General features: G+C 49.1%; 1 protein-coding gene across 1 annotated transcript in view; it reads left to right on the top strand.

The window, feature by feature from the left end:
- MYO15A (myosin XVA) overlaps positions 1-18,649 on the top strand; it is a 43,368-nt gene extending 24,719 nt beyond the window's left edge. Inside the window, exons 26-61 of the mRNA XM_008949504.1 lie at positions 23-201; positions 921-993; positions 1,373-1,579; positions 1,684-1,763; positions 1,914-2,011; positions 2,173-2,260; positions 3,661-3,771; positions 3,928-4,022; positions 4,605-4,838; positions 5,335-5,431; positions 5,569-5,703; positions 5,966-6,185; positions 6,315-6,405; positions 6,958-7,168; positions 8,680-8,795; positions 9,346-9,405; positions 9,634-9,709; positions 10,195-10,313; positions 10,568-10,686; positions 10,887-11,028; positions 11,165-11,276; positions 11,570-11,730; positions 11,966-12,078; positions 12,195-12,258; positions 12,458-12,530; positions 12,910-12,986; positions 13,401-13,477; positions 14,066-14,196; positions 14,809-14,903; positions 15,576-15,684; positions 16,033-16,181; positions 16,580-16,707; positions 16,960-17,093; positions 17,577-17,710; positions 18,179-18,319; positions 18,590-18,649. Of these exons, the coding sequence (XP_008947752.1) occupies positions 23-201; positions 921-993; positions 1,373-1,579; positions 1,684-1,763; positions 1,914-2,011; positions 2,173-2,260; positions 3,661-3,771; positions 3,928-4,022; positions 4,605-4,838; positions 5,335-5,431; positions 5,569-5,703; positions 5,966-6,185; positions 6,315-6,405; positions 6,958-7,168; positions 8,680-8,795; positions 9,346-9,405; positions 9,634-9,709; positions 10,195-10,313; positions 10,568-10,686; positions 10,887-11,028; positions 11,165-11,276; positions 11,570-11,730; positions 11,966-12,078; positions 12,195-12,258; positions 12,458-12,530; positions 12,910-12,986; positions 13,401-13,477; positions 14,066-14,196; positions 14,809-14,903; positions 15,576-15,684; positions 16,033-16,181; positions 16,580-16,707; positions 16,960-17,093; positions 17,577-17,710; positions 18,179-18,319; positions 18,590-18,649 (4,309 nt within the window). The remainder of the gene's footprint in view (positions 1-22; positions 202-920; positions 994-1,372; positions 1,580-1,683; positions 1,764-1,913; positions 2,012-2,172; positions 2,261-3,660; positions 3,772-3,927; positions 4,023-4,604; positions 4,839-5,334; positions 5,432-5,568; positions 5,704-5,965; positions 6,186-6,314; positions 6,406-6,957; positions 7,169-8,679; positions 8,796-9,345; positions 9,406-9,633; positions 9,710-10,194; positions 10,314-10,567; positions 10,687-10,886; positions 11,029-11,164; positions 11,277-11,569; positions 11,731-11,965; positions 12,079-12,194; positions 12,259-12,457; positions 12,531-12,909; positions 12,987-13,400; positions 13,478-14,065; positions 14,197-14,808; positions 14,904-15,575; positions 15,685-16,032; positions 16,182-16,579; positions 16,708-16,959; positions 17,094-17,576; positions 17,711-18,178; positions 18,320-18,589) is intronic.
- The last annotated feature ends 549 nt before the right edge of the window (positions 18,650-19,198 follow it).

Here is a 19,198-nt window from a genome sequence, read left to right as displayed (position 1 = left end):
TAATGCAGTTCCTTTTCCCTAGATTTGTGTCGGATCATGGCATGGAGGGCTACAATGCTGTTTGCCAGCGCAAGATCTTGACAGCAGCACAGTACACAGAGGTAGACTCTACGTTGTCTCGGGCCTACCCTCCCACTCAGCTGGAGTGGACTGCAAACCAGAGGAAAGGGAAGATGGTGCTGGATGTTCATACCTTTAATGGTAACTTATGTTTCTGCCCTTGCACTGTCTTCTAGTCCTTAAAGACTGTTCCAGTGCAGAAATCAGCATTCAATAATCACTTCCCTCAGCTTAGTAAAGAGGAATGAGAGCACCAATTGCTTCTGGCTAGTACCACCATGGGGGATACAAACATGTGAACCTAGACCCAAACCTCCCAAAGACCAGAAGTCTAGGCCTGATGAGACCTGCTACTCAGGCCAAAGGCTGAGATTCTTCTGGGTTTGGGCCCATCTTAACAGAGGACTATTCTGGTTGTGCATCTCCATGGGTCCAGTCTTCCCTTATCCATTACTGCATAGCCCACATAACAGCAACTGCTGTCTCTGTTAGAAGGACTTTCTGCCTTTCTCCCTTCTCAAATATTGGCTTATGCTGCCTTTTGAGTGGTCAGAAGTTCTGTGAATTGAATGCAGAACATTCTGGCTCTCGCTCCTTCATGGGTGCAGTGGTGGCCCAAGTGAACCAGGACACTCAAGGGTTTTTGGCTGTCAGGTTGGGAATACCAACACATGCCATCAGTTATTTTGCATGTTGATGTGTTCATGTGGGTCTCTCCACGAGCTTTCAGTCCTCCTGTGGTCCCTGCTCAGGAGTGCGTAAGACTTTCCAGCTGGGCTCTGCCTGTGTTCTGCAGAGCTTAGGGGTTGCTTTGGGTCCTGCTGGGGAGGCTGTGGTACTAACTTTCTTTTCTGTGCTAGAGGAGAAGTTTTCAGCTGAGGTGGAGTCCTGGATGACTGGGGAGCAGTATGCAAGTGGGCTCCTGCATGCCAGGTACTGCCAGAGGACAGGAGAGGGTCTGGGGGTGTGAAAGAGGCTGCCATTGGCTCTGAGGTTCAGACTGACTGGGGCTGCAGGCAGGAATTTATATGGTTAGATGTGGAATAGCTACTCCTTATCCACTGGCTTGGGCTCTCTCCTTCACCCTTCCCTCTGTGTGCATAAATTGCTGGCCTCTTTAGGAACAGGGGAATCACTGGTGTGATTCTAGTTTTTTCCTGATCCTGGGACTTAATATTTGACTCATAGCCTAAATCTTACAGACCTAAGTCAGGATAGACCTGCAAGAAGAAACTGAATGCAATGTTTTCCTTTTTCTCCCTTTCCCCTGCCTACCTGGACACCTTTTCTCTCCTTTTTTTTCTGTTACCAGGGGTTGTGATAAGAAGTCTCGAGGGTGGTCTATCTCCATATTTACTGGCAACACATGGCAGGACCTGCTGGGCTGTGACTTTGTGCTGGACCTCATTGGAGAGATGGAGGACGTCAACAACCTCAGCGGTCCCTCTCAGTCCTCAGCTGAGTACCCCATCACTCCTGAAATGGACAGAAACTTCCTCCACGAATCCGACCCGGACTCGTAAGTCACCTAATCCTCCTCCCTCACCAGCTGTGGCCCTATCACCCAGTGGTTCTTTCTCTTAACTCTCTGTACCGTCCTCATCTCACTTTCCTTTCCAACAGGATCCCTCCTGCTCCAGGCATCCGGGCCCCTACCTTCCCACCACCTAGCCTGCCTCCAGAATTTGACAGTCCTTATCCAGGTAGGCTCTTGTCCAGAACTGTGAATGACATTGGGAAGGGCTAGATGGGCCCCAGCCAGGGAATCAGAGCAGACAGGGAGACAGGTGGTTCTTCTTGATGTAGAGAATGTTCCTTACCTGCCTTGTCACCAGACTTCTCTCTGCTCTTAGATTCAAGATTCAGAGATGACCTGAGGACACCTGTAGGCTTGGATCACTATGTGGATGATCTCTTCAGCAGTGTGCTGCATCAAGGCCCCAGAGTACCAGTAAGTCCCTTGATGGTCCCCTCTTTTTTTCTTTCTGTGGCTCTCCTGTCCCTGTGACTCCCTCACGCATGCCTCTGCTCAGCTCAGACACATGTTTGGATGGCTTTCCCTCTGTGCAGTTTCTCTCTCTGAGATCAGTTAACTGTTCTTTCTTGAACCAGGATATGGAGAACAGGGAGATTCTGACTGGACGCATGAAAGGAGGTGGGAAGATCGGACCCACACAGAGAGGAGTCTTTCCTTCTACAGGTCTGTAAGGGGATGGGGACAGCTGGGAATACCTGTGGGGCTACAAAAGCTTCAGTGAGCACAAGTCAGGACGTCACTTAAATGCTAATTATTGCCTGGGCTCAAGTGACTAAAGAGCACTGGTCTTTAGCGTAGGTCATCAGAAGTTGCACTCCTTCCAGGTGCTGGGAGACAGATGCTTTGGGGAAGGTACTATGTAAGGGTACCACCTTTGTTCTGCTTTATATTTATCTCTTAAGTTGGTCTTGGGGTCAATGCAACAGGCAGCTTGCTTCTGACCCAGGCCACATCTTTCCTAGGGCAGTAGTCATAAGTCCCGTATCCACACTGTGCTTTTACAAAATAGTTGCTACCTTTCTCAGGGGAGGGTTTTAATCTTTGTTATTGCTTCCTTGCAGACTTTCCCACCATCTTTAGCTATTCCTTGGGTTCGTAAGTCTGAACCCTGCAGAGGTTCTGGTTTGTGTGTTTGGTGTTTTTACTTTTCCTCATTTCTATGGAGCTAAGACAGGTCTTTCAGTAGGGTGGAGTCAAACACCAATATATTGATGACACTGAGAAATCTGCATGTATAGGAACACACCCAGCTGTTTCAGAGAGGTGGAGAATGTCCTGTTCAGATCATTACTGAGACTGGGACTATTTTTGGGTATCGTCGGGGTCCTGGGGCACGACAAGCCCTATTACAGATCACTGGCCTGAGGCCAGTTTGTCACTCAGTGTAGGTAGGTCAGTGAGGGATGTGCAGATCTCTCTATGGCATCCCTGGGCCATTCTTACTGGCGAGGGTGAGGACATTGTGATTCAGTAGACCTGTGCTGCGTGCTGACTCACTCCCAGCTGAGACTGATCTCCATGCCCCTTGCTCTGCTGGCTTTGCCCTCAGTGGAATTTCTGTTTTGTGGCCTCATGTGGGACTTGACTGCTGGGAGCAGAGGAATTCCTTTCTCCCCACAGTTCATTCACATGATACACAATGCCACCTAGGCCAGGATACACCATTCATTCACCCATGCTACCTGCAGCAAGGAGACCAATATGGATATGGCACCCACAGAGATCTTTTCTCATCCCTCAAGAGAAACACTTCTCTGTAATCATACATAGGCAGGAGTTAATCTGCTGAGTCATGAAGGATGGTGGTGTCCTAAGCTAGACTGCGGAAGCAGGGTCTGGATACTGCTATTGTGAAATCTGGCAGGCCACACATTTCTCTTTGGTTTCTTTTTTCCACCTGAGTTTTGCTGTGTCCTGCTGTGTGTGAAGACATAAACCATTCACATGTCCCTGTGGTTGATGCGTGTGGAGGGAACCAGAGGTTCCCAGCCTGTGTGGGATTGATCAGGGCTCTGTCATCTGTCATTCCCCAAAGCACTGTGTTTATGGTCTTTTGCCTCCAGGCCTCTCTGGAATGACTCAAGCACCAGTTTACCAGGCCATGCCTTCAATGATGGCAATGCCAGCAGCCATGCCCATGATGCCAGCAGCTGGTGGGATTGCTCCTGTGCCAGGTAATAACACGGTGTTTCAGGAACTATGCAGGGGACGAGGATGGAAAGGTGGGTGTTAGAATGGAGCCTGTGCACCTGAATGGCAGGCAGGGTGCACAGTGAGCATTCAGGGAACAACTGCCCCTGAGCTCTTGCAGACGTGTGTGTCTTCCACAGCCGTGGTTATGCCCCAGCCTGCGATTCCAGCGGTAGATCCCAACCAGTTAGCAGCACAACAGCAAGCCTTCATCAACCAGCAAGCCATGCTCATGGTGAGTGGAAGGGACAGGTCAGGGGGAGCCCAGGAACTGGGGAAGAACGACGCACTGGTGCGTGTGCTGTGACAATGTTAGCCATGCCTCCCTCCTGCCTTAGGCCTGCTCTGTAACACTCTGTGCTTGTGTGCTTGAGTTTAGCTATATAAAGTTTGGATTATTTAAGTCTGCTAAACTGGGAACCCCCTTTTTGCCCCTTTGTGTGTATGGGAACACTGAGGCACTATAAGTGAGTAGCAGTGACAAGACCATGCTCCAGGAAGCCTCAGCTGTAATTCTCTTGTGTTTTTAATATGAGATTTGCTACAGATGCAGGTCTGCCGTGTTCTGCTTTCTGTACAAAGCCTTGTACAAAGCACGGAGGTCTTAGCCTATCTCACTGGTAGCTGAGTCTTTGAGTATTGTTAGGAGCTCTGCATACTTGGCTAGGTGGGAACAGACTCCCTGGGCATGCCTTGTCTTTTGCAATGATTTATATAGAACTTCTGTGATTACCAGTGAAAGAATGGGATAGCCTGACAGATGGTTGGTGGTTTTATGTAGCCTAGAGCTCATGGATGTTCCAATTCCTTCTTCCAGGCCCAGCAGATGACCCTTCAAGCCATGAACATATCCCAGCAACAGCAGCAGCAGTGGCAAAAGTCTCTTGAGAATTCAAAGCCAAGAGTTTCAAGTCCACCACAAGCCCGAGCCATGGCTCCAGCCTCAAGCCCAGGCCCAGCCACTTTCCCAAAACCCAATAAGCCCCCCAGAAGCCAGAATGCTGCATCATCACCAAAGGCTCCAGAACCACCAGCTAAGACAGAAGAATCGGTATGCCAAACAAAGAGTGGTGGTGAATTTGGTTTGAATTTCATGATTTGTGTTTGCTGTGCATCCCTTCCAGTGTGGCAGTGGTTTAGCAGAGAGGAGAGCAGAAAGCTATGCTTTCCTATGACACTGAGGCCTTTCAAACTCTGCTTGCTGAGTCTTTAAGATACAGGATCAAACCCTGGTGGTATTAGTTCTGTGGAGGTTTGGCTGCAGCGTTGGTTAATTAATTCCCAGCTGATCTGAATTTTTCCATAGGAAAATTCATTCACTTTGAGTTCTTTATCCCCCAGAAAGCTGTTTTGGGCCTCTAACATACTCCTTCTCTGGACTTGGTTGATGATTGCTTGGGTCAGAGACTGATCTCTTGGGGAACTCCAATAGATGGGGAGAAGTTGTAGATCAGAACTTGGTGAGGGAAGATCACCTCTGAACTTAAGGGCACTATGGAATTATCTGCTGGCCAGTGCCAACCAACCATGTTGTGAATTGCTTACAGGTTTATGACTACACAGAAGATCAGTTCTCCAACAGTGAAGATGATGACTATCCTCGGGAAACCTTCCAGCAGAAGAGAGAATATTTTCAGAAGATGGGTGAGTGTCTACCACTTGGGGAATTTCACTCTGCAACCTCCCTGGCATAACAAGGTGTTCTTGTTTTCTTCTCTGGAACCCTGCTAATCCCTGCAGATTCCCTGCAGGACCCAGCTCAAGGTCCCTTTTCTATGCAGGAGAGCAACAGATCCGAGTGAAGAAGGTCAGACCTCCTTCCAGAACCTGGACTCCTCCAGCAAATCCCCAGCCAAAGCAGCAGGAGGAGCCAGAGAAGAGGGAAGAGGAAAAACCTAGCCCTAAAATAGAGGCAGGTAAGATGCTGTGCAGTGGAGACCTAGGCTGGCTAACAAGCAGGAACTTTCCAGGAGCATCAGGCCAGGGTATAGGCAGGGGAGGAAAGGACCTGGCTCTCCGAGGAGTCTGCATCTTGACAGGAGAGGAAAGAGAGAAAGGTCTGAGCTTTGGGAAGTGCGATCCCAAGCAAGGCAGTGGAAGCATGTGGCCAGTTAGTCTAGCGATGAAAGACAGGGAGCTTCAAATGAGATAAAGGGATTTCTCCTATGTCTTTGCTAGTCTGTTGGTTAAAGCTATCATCCCAAATAGCTCCTGCTCCCTCCTTGCCACCTCCTGAGCCAAAACCAAAAAAACAGACACCAACAGTGAAGAAGGAGCCCCCTGTGGTGAAGCCTTCAGGCCCTGAGGCGCGGCCGGAACCCAGCCGGGAGATCCGCAACATCATCAAGATGTACCAGAGCAGGCCAGCCCCCGAGCCCCAGCCCATCGAGCCTGTCAGGTGAGAGTGGCTCCACCCAGGTGGGCAGGAAGGAGATGAGTGGGACTATATCTCAGCACTGCCTCATGGCTCCTTTGTGGCCATAACCCCTCTGCAGTCCTTGTAACTGTGTTGCCCATTTCCTTGCAGGAGAGTGTCCAAGCCATTTATAAAGAAGAATGACCCTAAAAATGAGGCTCTGGCCAAGCTGGGAATGATGAACCTCCCATCTCCCAAATCAGTGAGTTTCTTTTTCTATGATCACTTCAGAAGCTCAGCAGAGAGGGCCTGTATATCCAGTCTCCAACAGGTTGGGAGCTATCTAGTAGTGCAGTAGCAGCCAAGTGATTTCTTGTTGGGTTACTAGATAGCTGTGAGCTTGTACCATGGTGCTGCCCATTCTAGACTGGTTTCCAGTCTGTAAAGTCACTTGAGGTCTTGAAGAAAAAGCTCTGGAGCAGCAAGTCCTATGGTGGTGTGTTTAAGGCAGGCCTGGAAGCAAACAATTCCTGTTCCACACATTTGGCACCAAGATCTTAGCCCATGAATGTCTTTTTTGCCCTTCCCAACTGGAGGCTTCAATATCAACTACTTGATTCTCTGTACCTGGGTTTGGTTGATCTTCAACTCTTTGTAGATTGTGTGTTGATTTAAAAGTCCTCGTATCTCTGTTCACACATATCTTGCTTCCAGGCTTGGACTGCTGCCCTAGGAATGATTTATAGCAGCAGTGCCAGGACAGAGCACATTAAAGCAGAGAATGATTGGATCAAATGGTTTTGCTGTCTTGCAGCCATCCCCTCTTCCACAAGAGAAGAGAACACCTCCACCTACCAAACCCAAGCCAGGCTCCGCTTCCAGCTCTATCAAAGAGAAGCAGCTGCCCCTCCTGGCCATCTTCAGCCAGCAGAATACCCCAACTCCTACTGCTCCTCCTTCTCCACCAACACTTGCACCTCTCCTGGAGCCTGGGAACCAAGGCTGGCAGGAATCCACAGGGAACAGTGAGTGACTGACTTCACCCAAGTGGGGCTTAGTAGCGGGTAAAGGTTGGAATCAGAATTAGCCCCATGGCTCAGGAGATTTACAGCAGCACATGCTCTGTCATCAGCCAGCTGGCCAAACACTGGGTGGGCTGCATGAAATCATAGATTGTCACATTTCCAGTCTGGCTCAGTAATCATTATGGCACTTCACAGCTCTAACTCTTCCTTTTCTTCCCATCCCAGTGTAGGTTGCAAGGCACAAATGATGAAGGACGGGCTTCTCTCAAAAATGCCAGAAAGGCATTTAATAATAATAAACCCAGAAAGGACCTTTGGGCTACAGCTTTATCAAGGTCCAGGCCACAATACATTTTATTGCCTACCTGAAACATAATTAGTTTACCAAAACTACAACTCACTAAATGGACTTTAGACCAGGGAGGAATGAGAGGCCAAGTGTTTTACCTTCTAGAGCCTCTGGAGGGTTCTCAGAGACAGACTGAGGAATGAAGGAATGTCTCTCAGAGGGAGAATGAGAGCCTTGGAGACCTTGGATATTGACACATAAGGAGTTTCTGGATGCTGCTCACCTAAACAATGACATAGCTAATGCTTTTCACCAGTTGTTTGGAAGCGTTAGTCTTAAGTTTTGCCTCTGAATTTCAGTAGGATCTTGGACCCATAATTCATTTTATACTTGACTACTATTTTGGGTACATGTACCAGTGGCTTTCAAACATGCACAAAACAGTCAGCCAACAACATTACTGAAGGACTGCATCCTGCAGCAGCTTCACTGGTATAAAAGAATTTCCTTGTTTCACTCCCCCTCTCTTTTAAAATACAATTCTTTAGGAAGTCCTGTGAAAGTAAATGGAAGTAACTGGACTAGCCTAAAAAATACCTACAGGCTTTTGAATAGGGATATAGAAACAATTGAACTGTAGGATCTACTGTGTTTCTTGTCTGTGAACTCTGAAGTTTTAAAAGTTGGGAGTGCTTAAATGAAGACATTCCTACCTCATAAAGCAATGTATTTGAATGGTTGCCTTCAAACTGAGCCTGTCTTTAATAGATCTCCTGCAGAGAGAAAATCCAGTGCAGGTACTGGGTGCCTTGTACCAGAACCTTGCAGTCTGCAAGCTCAGGGAGAATTTTATGCCTTTTGAAACCTCTAGCAGCCTTTTTATAATGACATAAAGTGACAGGTGTCTTCAACCTTAAACACAGGGGCAGTATTTTGCCTGGGACACTGTGTGCTCCTTGTCTCTGCAGTGTTTCTGTTATAAACACTGAACTTTGTGGCTAATAGAGCAAATATAAATGCTACAGAAATGCTGGTACTCCCATGGTGGCTGTTTTGTGCGTACATTCATATTAGCTGATCACCGACCTTCAGGAGGGTTCCTGACAGTAAACTTTAGCCAGGCACATGGCACTGTCCCCTTTCTATTGGCAGGTCTTTGACAGGTGGGAAGGTGACTCTGTAGTCAGCAAAGCCCATCTTTGGGCTCTTTCTTCTCACACAGGCCCTACTGTAACAGTAGCAGAAGATGATGGTATCAAGACCCAGCTGTACAAGCTCACTACCAGTGTCAGCTTCTCCTATGTCAACCCTGCTTGGAAAATCTTGCTGCGTAAAGAGGTACAGTTTGTTAGCTGAGGGCTGCCTGTGGGGGGAGGGAACTGGACCCACATTTGGTTAGAAGAATTTTCTGTCATAGGCACCCCGTGCACAAAGATAGTTCTGGGAGGAGGTTACATGACACAGGAGTTGGAAGGGGGGGATCATCTCATATGAGATCTGGGTCTAACTCTGCCTTATTGACTCTTGTGTCTCAGTTTCCTTACTTGTCCTTTCCTTCCTCTGTAAAGCACTGAAAAATCTACAAATAAACATGCTTTTTCCCTGGTGCTTTCCTGTGAAAATAGTACAAATGTGTTTAAAGTCAAGTGTTGGAGAGTGCATTGAACTGACCAAGGTTCTTCCCATGGTGTCGCCACTTTACTTTCAGTCCTTAACTCCTGGTCCTTCTGTTTAAACACAGAGCATTTCTTCCCTTCCTGTCCTTGAAGATCAACTCACTCCTCTCTGGCAGTAGGGAATCTGGGTTACAAAACATCCTGGGGGAGCTATTTCTGCAGTATTTGTAAACATCTGCCCACATCACTATTTTTTTTTCCGTCTTTTGCAGGTGTTTTACCCCAAAGAAAATTTCAGTCACCCTTACTGTCTCAACTTGCTGTGTGAACAGGTATGTACTAGTGAATGATTCGAGGTCTGTTTTCCTGGGGACAAAACACCCCATAATTACATTGCATACATTGCCTTCACTTCTGCCTCCCTAGCAGTGTTTTAGTTTTTTCTCCAGGTCCATGCAGTCAAGGCCCTGTTCACTCCACTAACAGTCTAACAAACAGCCTCAGATGCTCCAGCACAATCACCTTTTCAGTGGAAGCCTCTCTGTTTCCTTCCTCTGCAGATCATGCGTGACACCTTCTCTGATTCCTGCTTTCGGATCTCCAGGGAGGAGAAGCGCAAGATGAAAGACTTGCTGAGTAATTAACAGCCCCACCATGCCTTCCTCCCTGTGCCTCTCCCAGCATTTGGTTTGAAATGAGAAATCAGCCTCCAAAATCTTCCAGGCAGGACTTAGGGCAGACAAGAAATGTTTATCGCTGCAGCAAGAAAGCACATTTGTGTGTGCTGTGTAGAAATATTTGTTTATTCCAAATGGCCAGAAAATGGCCCTGAAATTTCTCTGAGCCAGAAAAACTTAGAACTGATATATTTATAGTGAGGAGAGGAAACTGAGACCTAAGGATGGGATTTCGAGTTGTCTCAAAATCCAGCTGTCTTTTTTGATAGGAGTGAAATTAGTGTTAGACTGGTGTGTGCAAGTAATGTGGTATCCTTTCTCCTCTGCATGGTTTTTGCTGCACTGTAATCACTGAGGGGGACTGGTAGGACTGAAGTCCTGGGCAGAGGAAAACTTGGCCATCTTTGTCTTACTAAGAAAGTATCTGCTTTGTCACTCTGCTAGTGGAGTTCCGGGTTGGCAACGATGTCCAGTCCATTCAGGAGGATGGGATAAAGAAGAGGATTGTACTAGCTGCTCGGGATAACTGGGCTAACTATTTCTCCCGCCTTTTTCCAGTTCATGTGAGTCTTAATCTTCTCACCAGACCTCGGGCTTGCTTTAGCTGTGTGGCTCTAGTTCACCTGGGATCTTCTTCTGTCTCCCTGCCTGGCCACACATCACTCATTCTTCTGTGCCTTTTGTAGTTTGCTGGGGTTGACACCTCTGTCAGCCCAGGGCCTCCTTCATGGTACATGTGGCAGCATTTTCTTCCTCTCCTGCATCCTTTCTAGGTGGGATGGAGCCTTTGATGCTCACTGCTGCATTTCCCTTACAGGGTGAAAATGGAAGTGATGTCCAGATCCTGGGTGTTTCTCACCGGGGAATGCGGCTGCTGAAGGTGGTGAAAGCAGCTGGCTACAATCCTGAGCACCTGAAGATTCTTCACAGCTACAGGTGAACAAAAGGGCACTGGTTGATAATTTGTCACTTGCAGGATGCTTTCAGAGTGTTTAAGAGGCAAACTGAATGGGTGAGCTGAAAATCATGCCTGTGTCTATTCTCAGCCCTTGAATCACTGGGATGAGCCCCCATCCCTATGGTCTGCACCCCTAGCTCTGGCAGAAGAAGCTTGAGCATGCTGGATCTGTTCTCAGCTTTGCAGATGTGCTGTCAGTGGAACTGAAGAGCAACAATGCCCTGGAGTTCTCTCTGAAGACAGAGCAGCTCTTCCTGCACTCTCCAAAGGCTCCACACATCAAGGCCATGGTGGAACTCTTCATCCAGGAGCTGAGGCAGGTGAGGGAGTGGCTGTAGTGCAGTAGGGAATGAATGTGGTTTCCCACATAGACCTGAGAAGGTCCATGGGATGATATGGTCTGAGTCCTTCACACCCTGGGGAGGAGACTTGACCTTCCTGTTGCTTTTTCCCCAGGATACCAACTACGTTGTTGCTCTGCGCAGCTACATCACGGATGACAAGAGCCTTCTTAGCTTCAAGAAGGGTGACCTCATTGAGTTACTGCCCATGCAAGGCGTGGAGCCAGGTGAGGGAGTTTGTCAAGATTGGCAGGAAAGGTGGTTCAGGGTTCTGGTGGACTCACAGTACACAGAAGCTCTACACACTGCTGTCAAGTAACCCAGAGGAAAGCAGACTGGGAAGGGCTGGCTTAGCCTTCAGCTCTGCCATGCTCTGACAGCAACAGCTGCCATAGTCATAGAGGATGTTATCTTAGGATACAGCAAAGCCTAGTCAGTCTGATGCTCTCCTTTGCCAGTAGAATACTTCACTTCTTGGTAGCTGCCATGGTTTGTGAGTCTTTCTCCCCTTTTTCTGTAGGCTGGCAGTTTGGCTCCACTGGTGGCTGCTGTGGTATTTTCCCCACCAGCCTAGTGCAATTGGCTGCAGCCCCTGATTACCTCAGCACCAGCATGGACAAACGTGGAGGGCTGTGGAAGGGAATGAAAGCTTCCCCAGAGAGCAGGAACACCAGCAGGGAGGTGAGTTCTGTGAGAGCTGCCAGGGTGTGTCTGTGGCCCTGGTAGTGTCTGACTTCCAAGACTAGAGGAAAGAAGTTGACCGCTTAACCTTTGCAGATGGAGACACTCAAATGCTGTCATAGTGGGAGGGGGAGGCACCACAGATGAGGCCTTCCCAGGTCTGGCAGGGGAGGAGGATACACACAGCAGTTCCTCAGCTGACTTTATTGGGTGGGTTTGGTGCCTGTCCCTGCAGGGTTCTGTTCTCAGCCTGACATCAGAACCCAACAGCACCATGTTAGTCCCTGCTGGCAATCGTTACACCATGATGGACTTTGCCACAGCCTACTTCCGAGAGGCCCAGTCCATGTAAGTAGGCTGTAGTCCTTCCTGAATGGGCATACACAGGGTCTGTGTAGCCTGACCCACACCAGGCCATTACTGGGGATATTTCTTGGATTGCATGTTCCCTCTTCTCTGTCTAGGCAGAGACTGAAGGGGACGTCTGCTGAAAAGAAGAGTGCAGCTGACATGGTCCAGCACACCAAGGTGAGCACAGTCTCCCCTCATGTCTACAGCCAGAATCCCAGCTCCAGCATTGCCTGGGGGGCAGATCCTTGGCTGCAGTCTCTGGAGAAGTGTAGGTGCCCTCCACTTTTCAGCGTTGCCTGCAAGATGCTGGGAGCTTGTCTTCCATGAAGAATTCAGCACAGCTTCCCCAGCTTACCTGTGTATTCTGGCCCTGCAGGTCCCAATCCAGGAGTCCTTGCTCCAGTACTCTGACAGTGACCTGAATGAGCTTGCCACAAAGAACTTCAAGAGTAAGTACCTCCCTAGAACACAACGCTGCAGAGGCTGGAGTGGGGCGAGTGGGACGCCCTTGGTGGATACATACAGACATCATGAGGCCCAGAGTGGGGAATGAAATCTGAGAGGGGAAGGCCCTTCCTAAGGCATTTCTGCAGTTACTAACCATCTGTGTTCATGCTGAAACCATGCAGCAAAAAGCATTTTGCCTTGAGTGCAAAGTGCCCAGGAACACACAGTGCCTGGGCTGATGCCCTGCTGGTTGCACATGTCCAATGCAAGCCTCCTAATAGGCTGTGGAGGAGAAAAGCTTTCAGGACATTTTCTAGCCTCCTGCTTGCCCACAGCAGCATCACCTCTGCTTAGACCTAAACGCCAGCCTTTGCTTTGCAGCTCTGATGCGGTTCATGGGAGATCAATCAAAACTCAAGAACCAGAATGAGGTTGAATGCATCTATGAAATCCTTCAGGTTTGTGACCTTCTCCTGGACAAGGTGCTGAAGCACCAACGCAAATGAAGGGCCAAGACTTCGCTGGGAAGGGAGAACCATAATGCAACCCTCTTACCTGGGGAAGGGAGAACCATAATGCAACCCTCTTACCTGAGAAAGGGTGCTGAAATAGGCTGATTGATTAAAAAAACGTGGTGTGGAAGGGTTGCATGTAAGTGGTTTCCCTGGGTATCACTGTCTGGATGAGAGCACAACCTGCCTCTCCTGCTTTGAGCCTAGATGGCACTAGAGACCAGAGGCTGCAGAGCCCAAGCTTTACACCAAACTCTGGCAGACCTCTAGAGCTGAGAGAGGAAGGGCATAGAGGTGACCTGGGGCCTCTCTGATGCTCCCATCCTTTCTCTAATGCTTTTTCCTCCTCTCTGAGTGCAGCTGTGCAAGGAGAAGGAGAGTTTGCATGATGAGGTCTACTGCCAAGTCATCAAGCAGGTCACCCGAAACCCTAACCAGTGAGTACCAGCACTGTCAGCTCCTGTGCATGCACAGATGGAGGGGAACCTGCCTTGCAGCATGAGCACCAGGGCCAGGGGGAGGCTGTCCCCTAACGATGTGCTGTCCCTGGATGCTCAGATGATGAGACTTTGGCTGAGCACTCAGGAAGTTTAGCTAGTCACTGGGCTGGGCATTTTCATTTCACTGGATGTCTGTCCCTATATCTCTGGCTGCTGATATATCTGGGCACTGGTAAACATTCCTGGTAGCTCCCAGTACTGGTGCTGCTCAGAGTCCTGATTTCCTCATCACAGCCTTGGGGAATTGGTACAACACTTAGGGACTGGCCTGACCCCACAGTGCCCTGCAATATGGCAGCAGTGGCAGCAGAGGCAGCAGAGTAGCCTTGGCTGTTCCCTTCCTTTGCTTGCTGTTAGAATAACTGAATCAATCCCTTCTTCAACACAAGAAACCTCTGACCAAAGGCCATCACCTCATTTTCTGCCACCTGTCCTAGGTGTTCAGAAGGGCAGAGGCTTCCTTTGATCTGCTTGGAGCAAGAATTGTCTTGTTCCAAGGTGTCCACTGTTCCTTCTGTTCCACAGGGAGAGCACGCTGCGTGGCTGGTTGCTCCTAAACCTGCTAACTGGGTACTTCCTCCCTTCTAACCTCCTGATGCCCTATGCCACCAAGTTTCTGCAGCTAGCCAGCAGTGATCCATCTAGCACCCACCATGGTATGACTGTTTCTGTGTCCTATAAAATCAGTGTCTGCCTCTTTGTTACTGAGACTGAGTAGTCAAGGAAAGAAGACAGGATCCAGGTGGGGTCATGGTCCAATGGGAAAGTCTTCCTTATCCTGTCAGGCAGGAGAAATAAGTGGGGTCCTGAAGGAGCTGAGCTTGCAGGCAAGAGTCTGCTTTGTATCTCTGGTCTTTCTGTTTGCAGAGGTCACTTCCCACTGCTTCTTCACCCAGGCAAGGTGGAATTGTGTCTCCGAGCCTTAGGTTAGTCCAGTGGCTTAGGCCCAATTTGACAGCTAGACCCTGGGGAAAAGGCAGGCTGTGGGCTTCCAGAGTCATCAGATGTTGGAATACTGACAGAGAAGAGGGTTCTAGTTCTCCCATCCTGTCATTCCTCTGCACTTCTACTGCCCTGGATGCCCTCTGAGGCTGGCCCCTCATGATCTGGATGTGTCCTAGCAGAGCAGGAGATGAGGTCAAGTCTCTTTGCTCTCCTAGCAGCACCCCTGGGTTAAATTCAACACAGGCAGGATGACCCAACACCACAGGAGACAATGCTCAGTCCTCTGTTTGGCTCAGCACATGAAGCTTTTCCTTTTCCTGCAGATACAGCCAAGCTCTGTCAGAGCAACCTGCGGAAGAATTTCCTGTACGGGGGCCGTCGCCACCTTCCTTTCCCTGTGGAGATAGAGGCATTGCTGGTATGAGGGGCAGAGAAGTGGGGATGCTGGCAACAGAGGGAGGGCAGAGGCTTGCCAGGAGGTGCCATGTGCAGTGTTCCAAGAGAGAGAAAGAAGCATGTGTCTGTAAGGTGATTGGGAAGTGCAATGCCATGGAGTAGGCAGGGGTATGGGCAGGGAAGAGGCAGGTACTGTGGGCAAGTAGTAGGAGGCAGAGATGAGGAGGAAGAGGGAGAAACAATTGTGGGGCTGATGGGATCTGGCATGGCTTGCTTCCTGAAGACTCTCCTTTGCAGAAGGGGCGCAGTGCTCGCCGGCTGATGGTACCAATGCCTGGAGGTGTGGAATACCTTACCAGAATCAAGACATTCACTGTGAGTTTTCTGCTTTTAGTTTCTTCTTTGATCTGGACTCTGAGCCACACCAGGGAACTCCTTTAGCTGTCAAAAACTTGGGCTTGGCCTGTGCTTCCCATAGTACTATGGCAGTTCCCCACTCACTTTCTAGAAATCCCTGTAGCAGAGCATCTCTGCAGGGCCTGTACAACTCTGGGCTGCCTCACCCAGCATGCTGCTTTGCACAATGCCCAGAACCATACTGTTGCCCTCCAACAAGCCCAGTATATCTAACTGCTCTGGGGCTGCTTTGGGTTTGCCAGGCCACAGTATTCATTTGCTTCTTTCCTTACTTCAGGTGGCCAAGGAGCTCTTGCAGGAAATTTGTGAGCAGATGGGGGCAGGTGAACAGGAAGAGATACAGGAATTTGTTCTTCTTGCCATCAGGAGCGACAACAATAATCATGGCAAGTAGAGACTAGCACCTGGCTTCCTTTTTAAAGCGGTTTCTTCAACAGGGAGTACCATGGCCACTGTTTTGCATAGTTCCCCCACCCTTGGCTTGCTCTGGCAAGGCTCCTCTTCACCAGTTTCCCTCTGCACTCGGGTTAAGGATCGTGCCTTCTCAGGGGCATGTTCCTGAAGGAGGGCTGTGTGTCTGTGTGGGTCCATGTCCCTTTGGAATGGCTGATGGTTGGAGTCATAAGGGCAAGGTGGAATAATGGGGTGCAAGAAGGCTCCTCTCCCTGGCCACGGAGCTCAGCCCACTGCCTCAACACCCAGGGTGATGACCCTCTCTTTGCAAACACATGTAGGTAAAGTGGTGAGACCAATAAGATCAGAGGAGTATCTGCATGATTATCTGCTGGAGGACAAGTCGGTCACCGTGACTTTACGCAGGCTCACCTGGAGGACACCTCTGCACTTTGAGAACAAAATTTATACTGATGTCCATTATGGACAGGTAAGCAAGAGGCCAGCGTGCTCACCAGGAACCTCCTTAGCAATGGAAGAGTTAATGTACGGGCCAACTGGAATGTCCCAAGGGCGATGAAGAAGTGGGGGGACTCTGGCCAGCCAGCTTTGTATGCTGTTTCTGGGAGTGACTAGTAACTAGAGCTACGGATGCAACAAGGCAGCACACCTGTAGCCCTAACCTGTGAGCTGAACTGCTCCAGATGTGGGTTGTGAGTTCCACATGCTCCTCCTGAGCCCAGAAAGCCTTTGCTTTCAAGTTACCAGCCTGAGCTGGATGTGTCACCAGCAATGCAAGATGTGGGTGTCTGCAGCCTGGCGCTGCCCAGACCTACCTGCACCTTCTGGCAGGTTTAACAAAGGCCTCTTTGCTGTCCTGTCTCTCAGATACTGTGGGACTACCTGAATGGGAGGATACTGGTGAGCCATAGCAAAGAAATGGAGATGCAGGTGGGCATTTTGGCAATGTTCCAGCACTGGGCCAAAACAGAGCAGCAAAACTCTGCTCCCTCCAGGTATGTCTGTCTCAGGGTGGGTCTCTGTCTCTAGTGGTAGTTGGCACCACAGGGGTTACAGGCAGGTACCTGAAAGTACTCTCCAGATAATTAAGGAACGCTCATTTCTAGAGAATGTAAGCTACTAATTAAGGTCACTTAGTGGCTGACTAAGAAATTGTTGCCACATCCCCTCTTTCCTTTCAATCCCCTCAGCTGATCTTTTGATTTTAGCTGGTCAGGGGGTGAATTAGTATCTGCTTGTTGGCACAGGGAAGAGCTAAAGGAGTACATGCCAAAGACCCTGCAGTCCTCCATCAGACTCCACGATGTGGAAAACCATGTTGCAATGCTGCTGAGAACCAGGGAGCCCCTCCAGTCAGTGGATGCAAAAATCCAGTTCATAGGTGAGGAGACATCCTGATCTGCTTGAGTGGTCTCTTCCAAGCGTGACGGATGCTGTTCTGAATGCACTTTTGGGATGGTCCATGAGGTTGGCAAGGATCCTGGGAGCCTGGAATGGGCCATGATATAGAACTCCCAGAGAACCTCTCCCTGCATATTGGCATTTGTTCCCAAGCATGGTGATCATGGCAGAAGTTCCAACTCTTTTGTAGAAGTCTCCAATAGATTTTCAGAGCTCTGTATAAGTTGTATTTTAATTAATATCCTGGTTGCACATCCATTTTCTGGTCAGCAAAGAATGGGACATCCATTAAGTCTGCTCAGAATTGAGTATCTGCAGCCTGGTGGGGAGGGAGAAGTTGTCAATCTTACTTTTCAATGTAGAAAAGCTTGAGAACTCTTGCAGTTTTTGACCACCTCAGGCTGATGTGATAGATTGCTGGCTGGAAGCTGCTGCCTGAAAGCCACTTTCTGCTTTCTTACAGAGCATGTGATGAAACTACCTTTCTTTGGCTACAACACCTACTTCGTAGAGAGAGTCAGTGATGACACAATCTCTGTGCCCTGTTTCTTTGGTGTGAATAAAGAAGAGATCATTGTGGTGGATAGCATCACTCAGGTATGCCACATAATTCCTCCTCAGAGTCCAGAGCCTTGATGTTTGTCAGATGCTAACTTTGACTATTAGAAGAACTTAGCAGGAAGATATTGCATTTACCTGCATCACAGCCACTCTAACAACGGCTCTAGCCCAAAGCAAGTGACAAAAGTGGTAGAACAATAAGTAGTGCCAGGTGTTCTTTTATAAGTTCAGCGATCATACTGACAAACACAGTCCACAGTAAAACTAAGTGTAGGTCACACACCTGTTTGTCCCAGTCTTGGAGGAGTTCAGGGACACGCTGTCAGCAGAAGCCTGCCTTGTATTCTGTACACATTGCCCCATGCCCATCCTGAATCCCGTGCCCCTGTGCTGAACCTGTCTCAGCTTTCAACAGGCTCTTGAGGTGAATCCTCCTTGGTGAGAACCAGTTTTATTAGCAAGGACTGCACCAGAGAAGGTTCTGTGGCTTCTCTCCTCACACAGGAGGTGTCCTGCGTCATCCCGCTGAGGGAGCTGCGGCGGATGCGAACGCTGCGGCCTGTCTCCGAGGGCTGGCTTCCCGGCATAGAACTGAACTACGGCTCAGCTGCCAGCCCCAAGACTATGTGGCTTGAACTGTCACAGGTGAGATGCGCCTGGACCTACAGCTTCCTCCTGGCACTTCAGAAAGGGTTCTCCACTGCCCAGCTGAGCCTCTGCTAAGGGACAGCACAGCTGCTCTCTTCTGTCCCGGAGGTGTAAGGGGGGCACTGCATTCCCTGGGACCCAAAGTGCAGCTTTGCCCCTGCACATGCCTGATATTGAATTATGGAAAGTGTTTTCTGGGAATATTTCATGATGAGAAGCAACTGTTTCTGGGCAGAGAATGACTGATACCAATCTGTGTTTTGACAGGCCAAAGAAATGTATCACACGATTGTTGTCATCCTGGATAAAGTAGAGTTGCACCCATAGAGCCTAAGAGGTGCAAAATGGTGCTGCTTGCTTTTCTTGGAGCTTGTTCGCTGCTCCCTGCCCTGTCTTCTGGAGAGGACTCTTCCAAAAGACATCTGTGACCTCAGACAGCTGCTTTCTAAGACTGCCACCACAGTGTTTGTTCATGGACTGGACCACAATTTCACTCCTCAGGTACTCTGCGTTGAAGCAATGCCTGCAGTGGCTAAACAAACCACAAGACACCATTCCCACACCATTGCTTTTTTTTTAAAGCCTGCTCCAACACAGAGCAGCTGAACAGGTACAAGCAATTGCTTTCAAGCTATGCAGTGTGGGACTCTTCATTTCTGTTTTTTTTTTTTTTTAATTAATTGACATGAACAAAGACTGAGGCTTGATAGAGATTTATGTATCAGAATGCACAGCTGAGGCTATGATGTGACTGCACTGGCTGCAGGAGTTTCCATAGGCCAGCTTTTGCTCTGTATTGATATGCAAGAGGCCTTACAGCAGGATTTGTGAAGCAGGAGCTTGTAGAAAGCATCTTAATTGCAAAGCAGATGAGTG

This window comes from Merops nubicus, unplaced genomic scaffold (assembly GCF_000691845.1).
Source record: "Merops nubicus isolate BGI_N331 unplaced genomic scaffold, ASM69184v1 scaffold16701, whole genome shotgun sequence".
NCBI lineage: Eukaryota > Metazoa > Chordata > Aves > Coraciiformes > Meropidae > Merops > Merops nubicus.
Note: the sequence above shows the minus strand (reverse complement) of the source record. Positions and strands in the feature narration are given on the sequence as shown.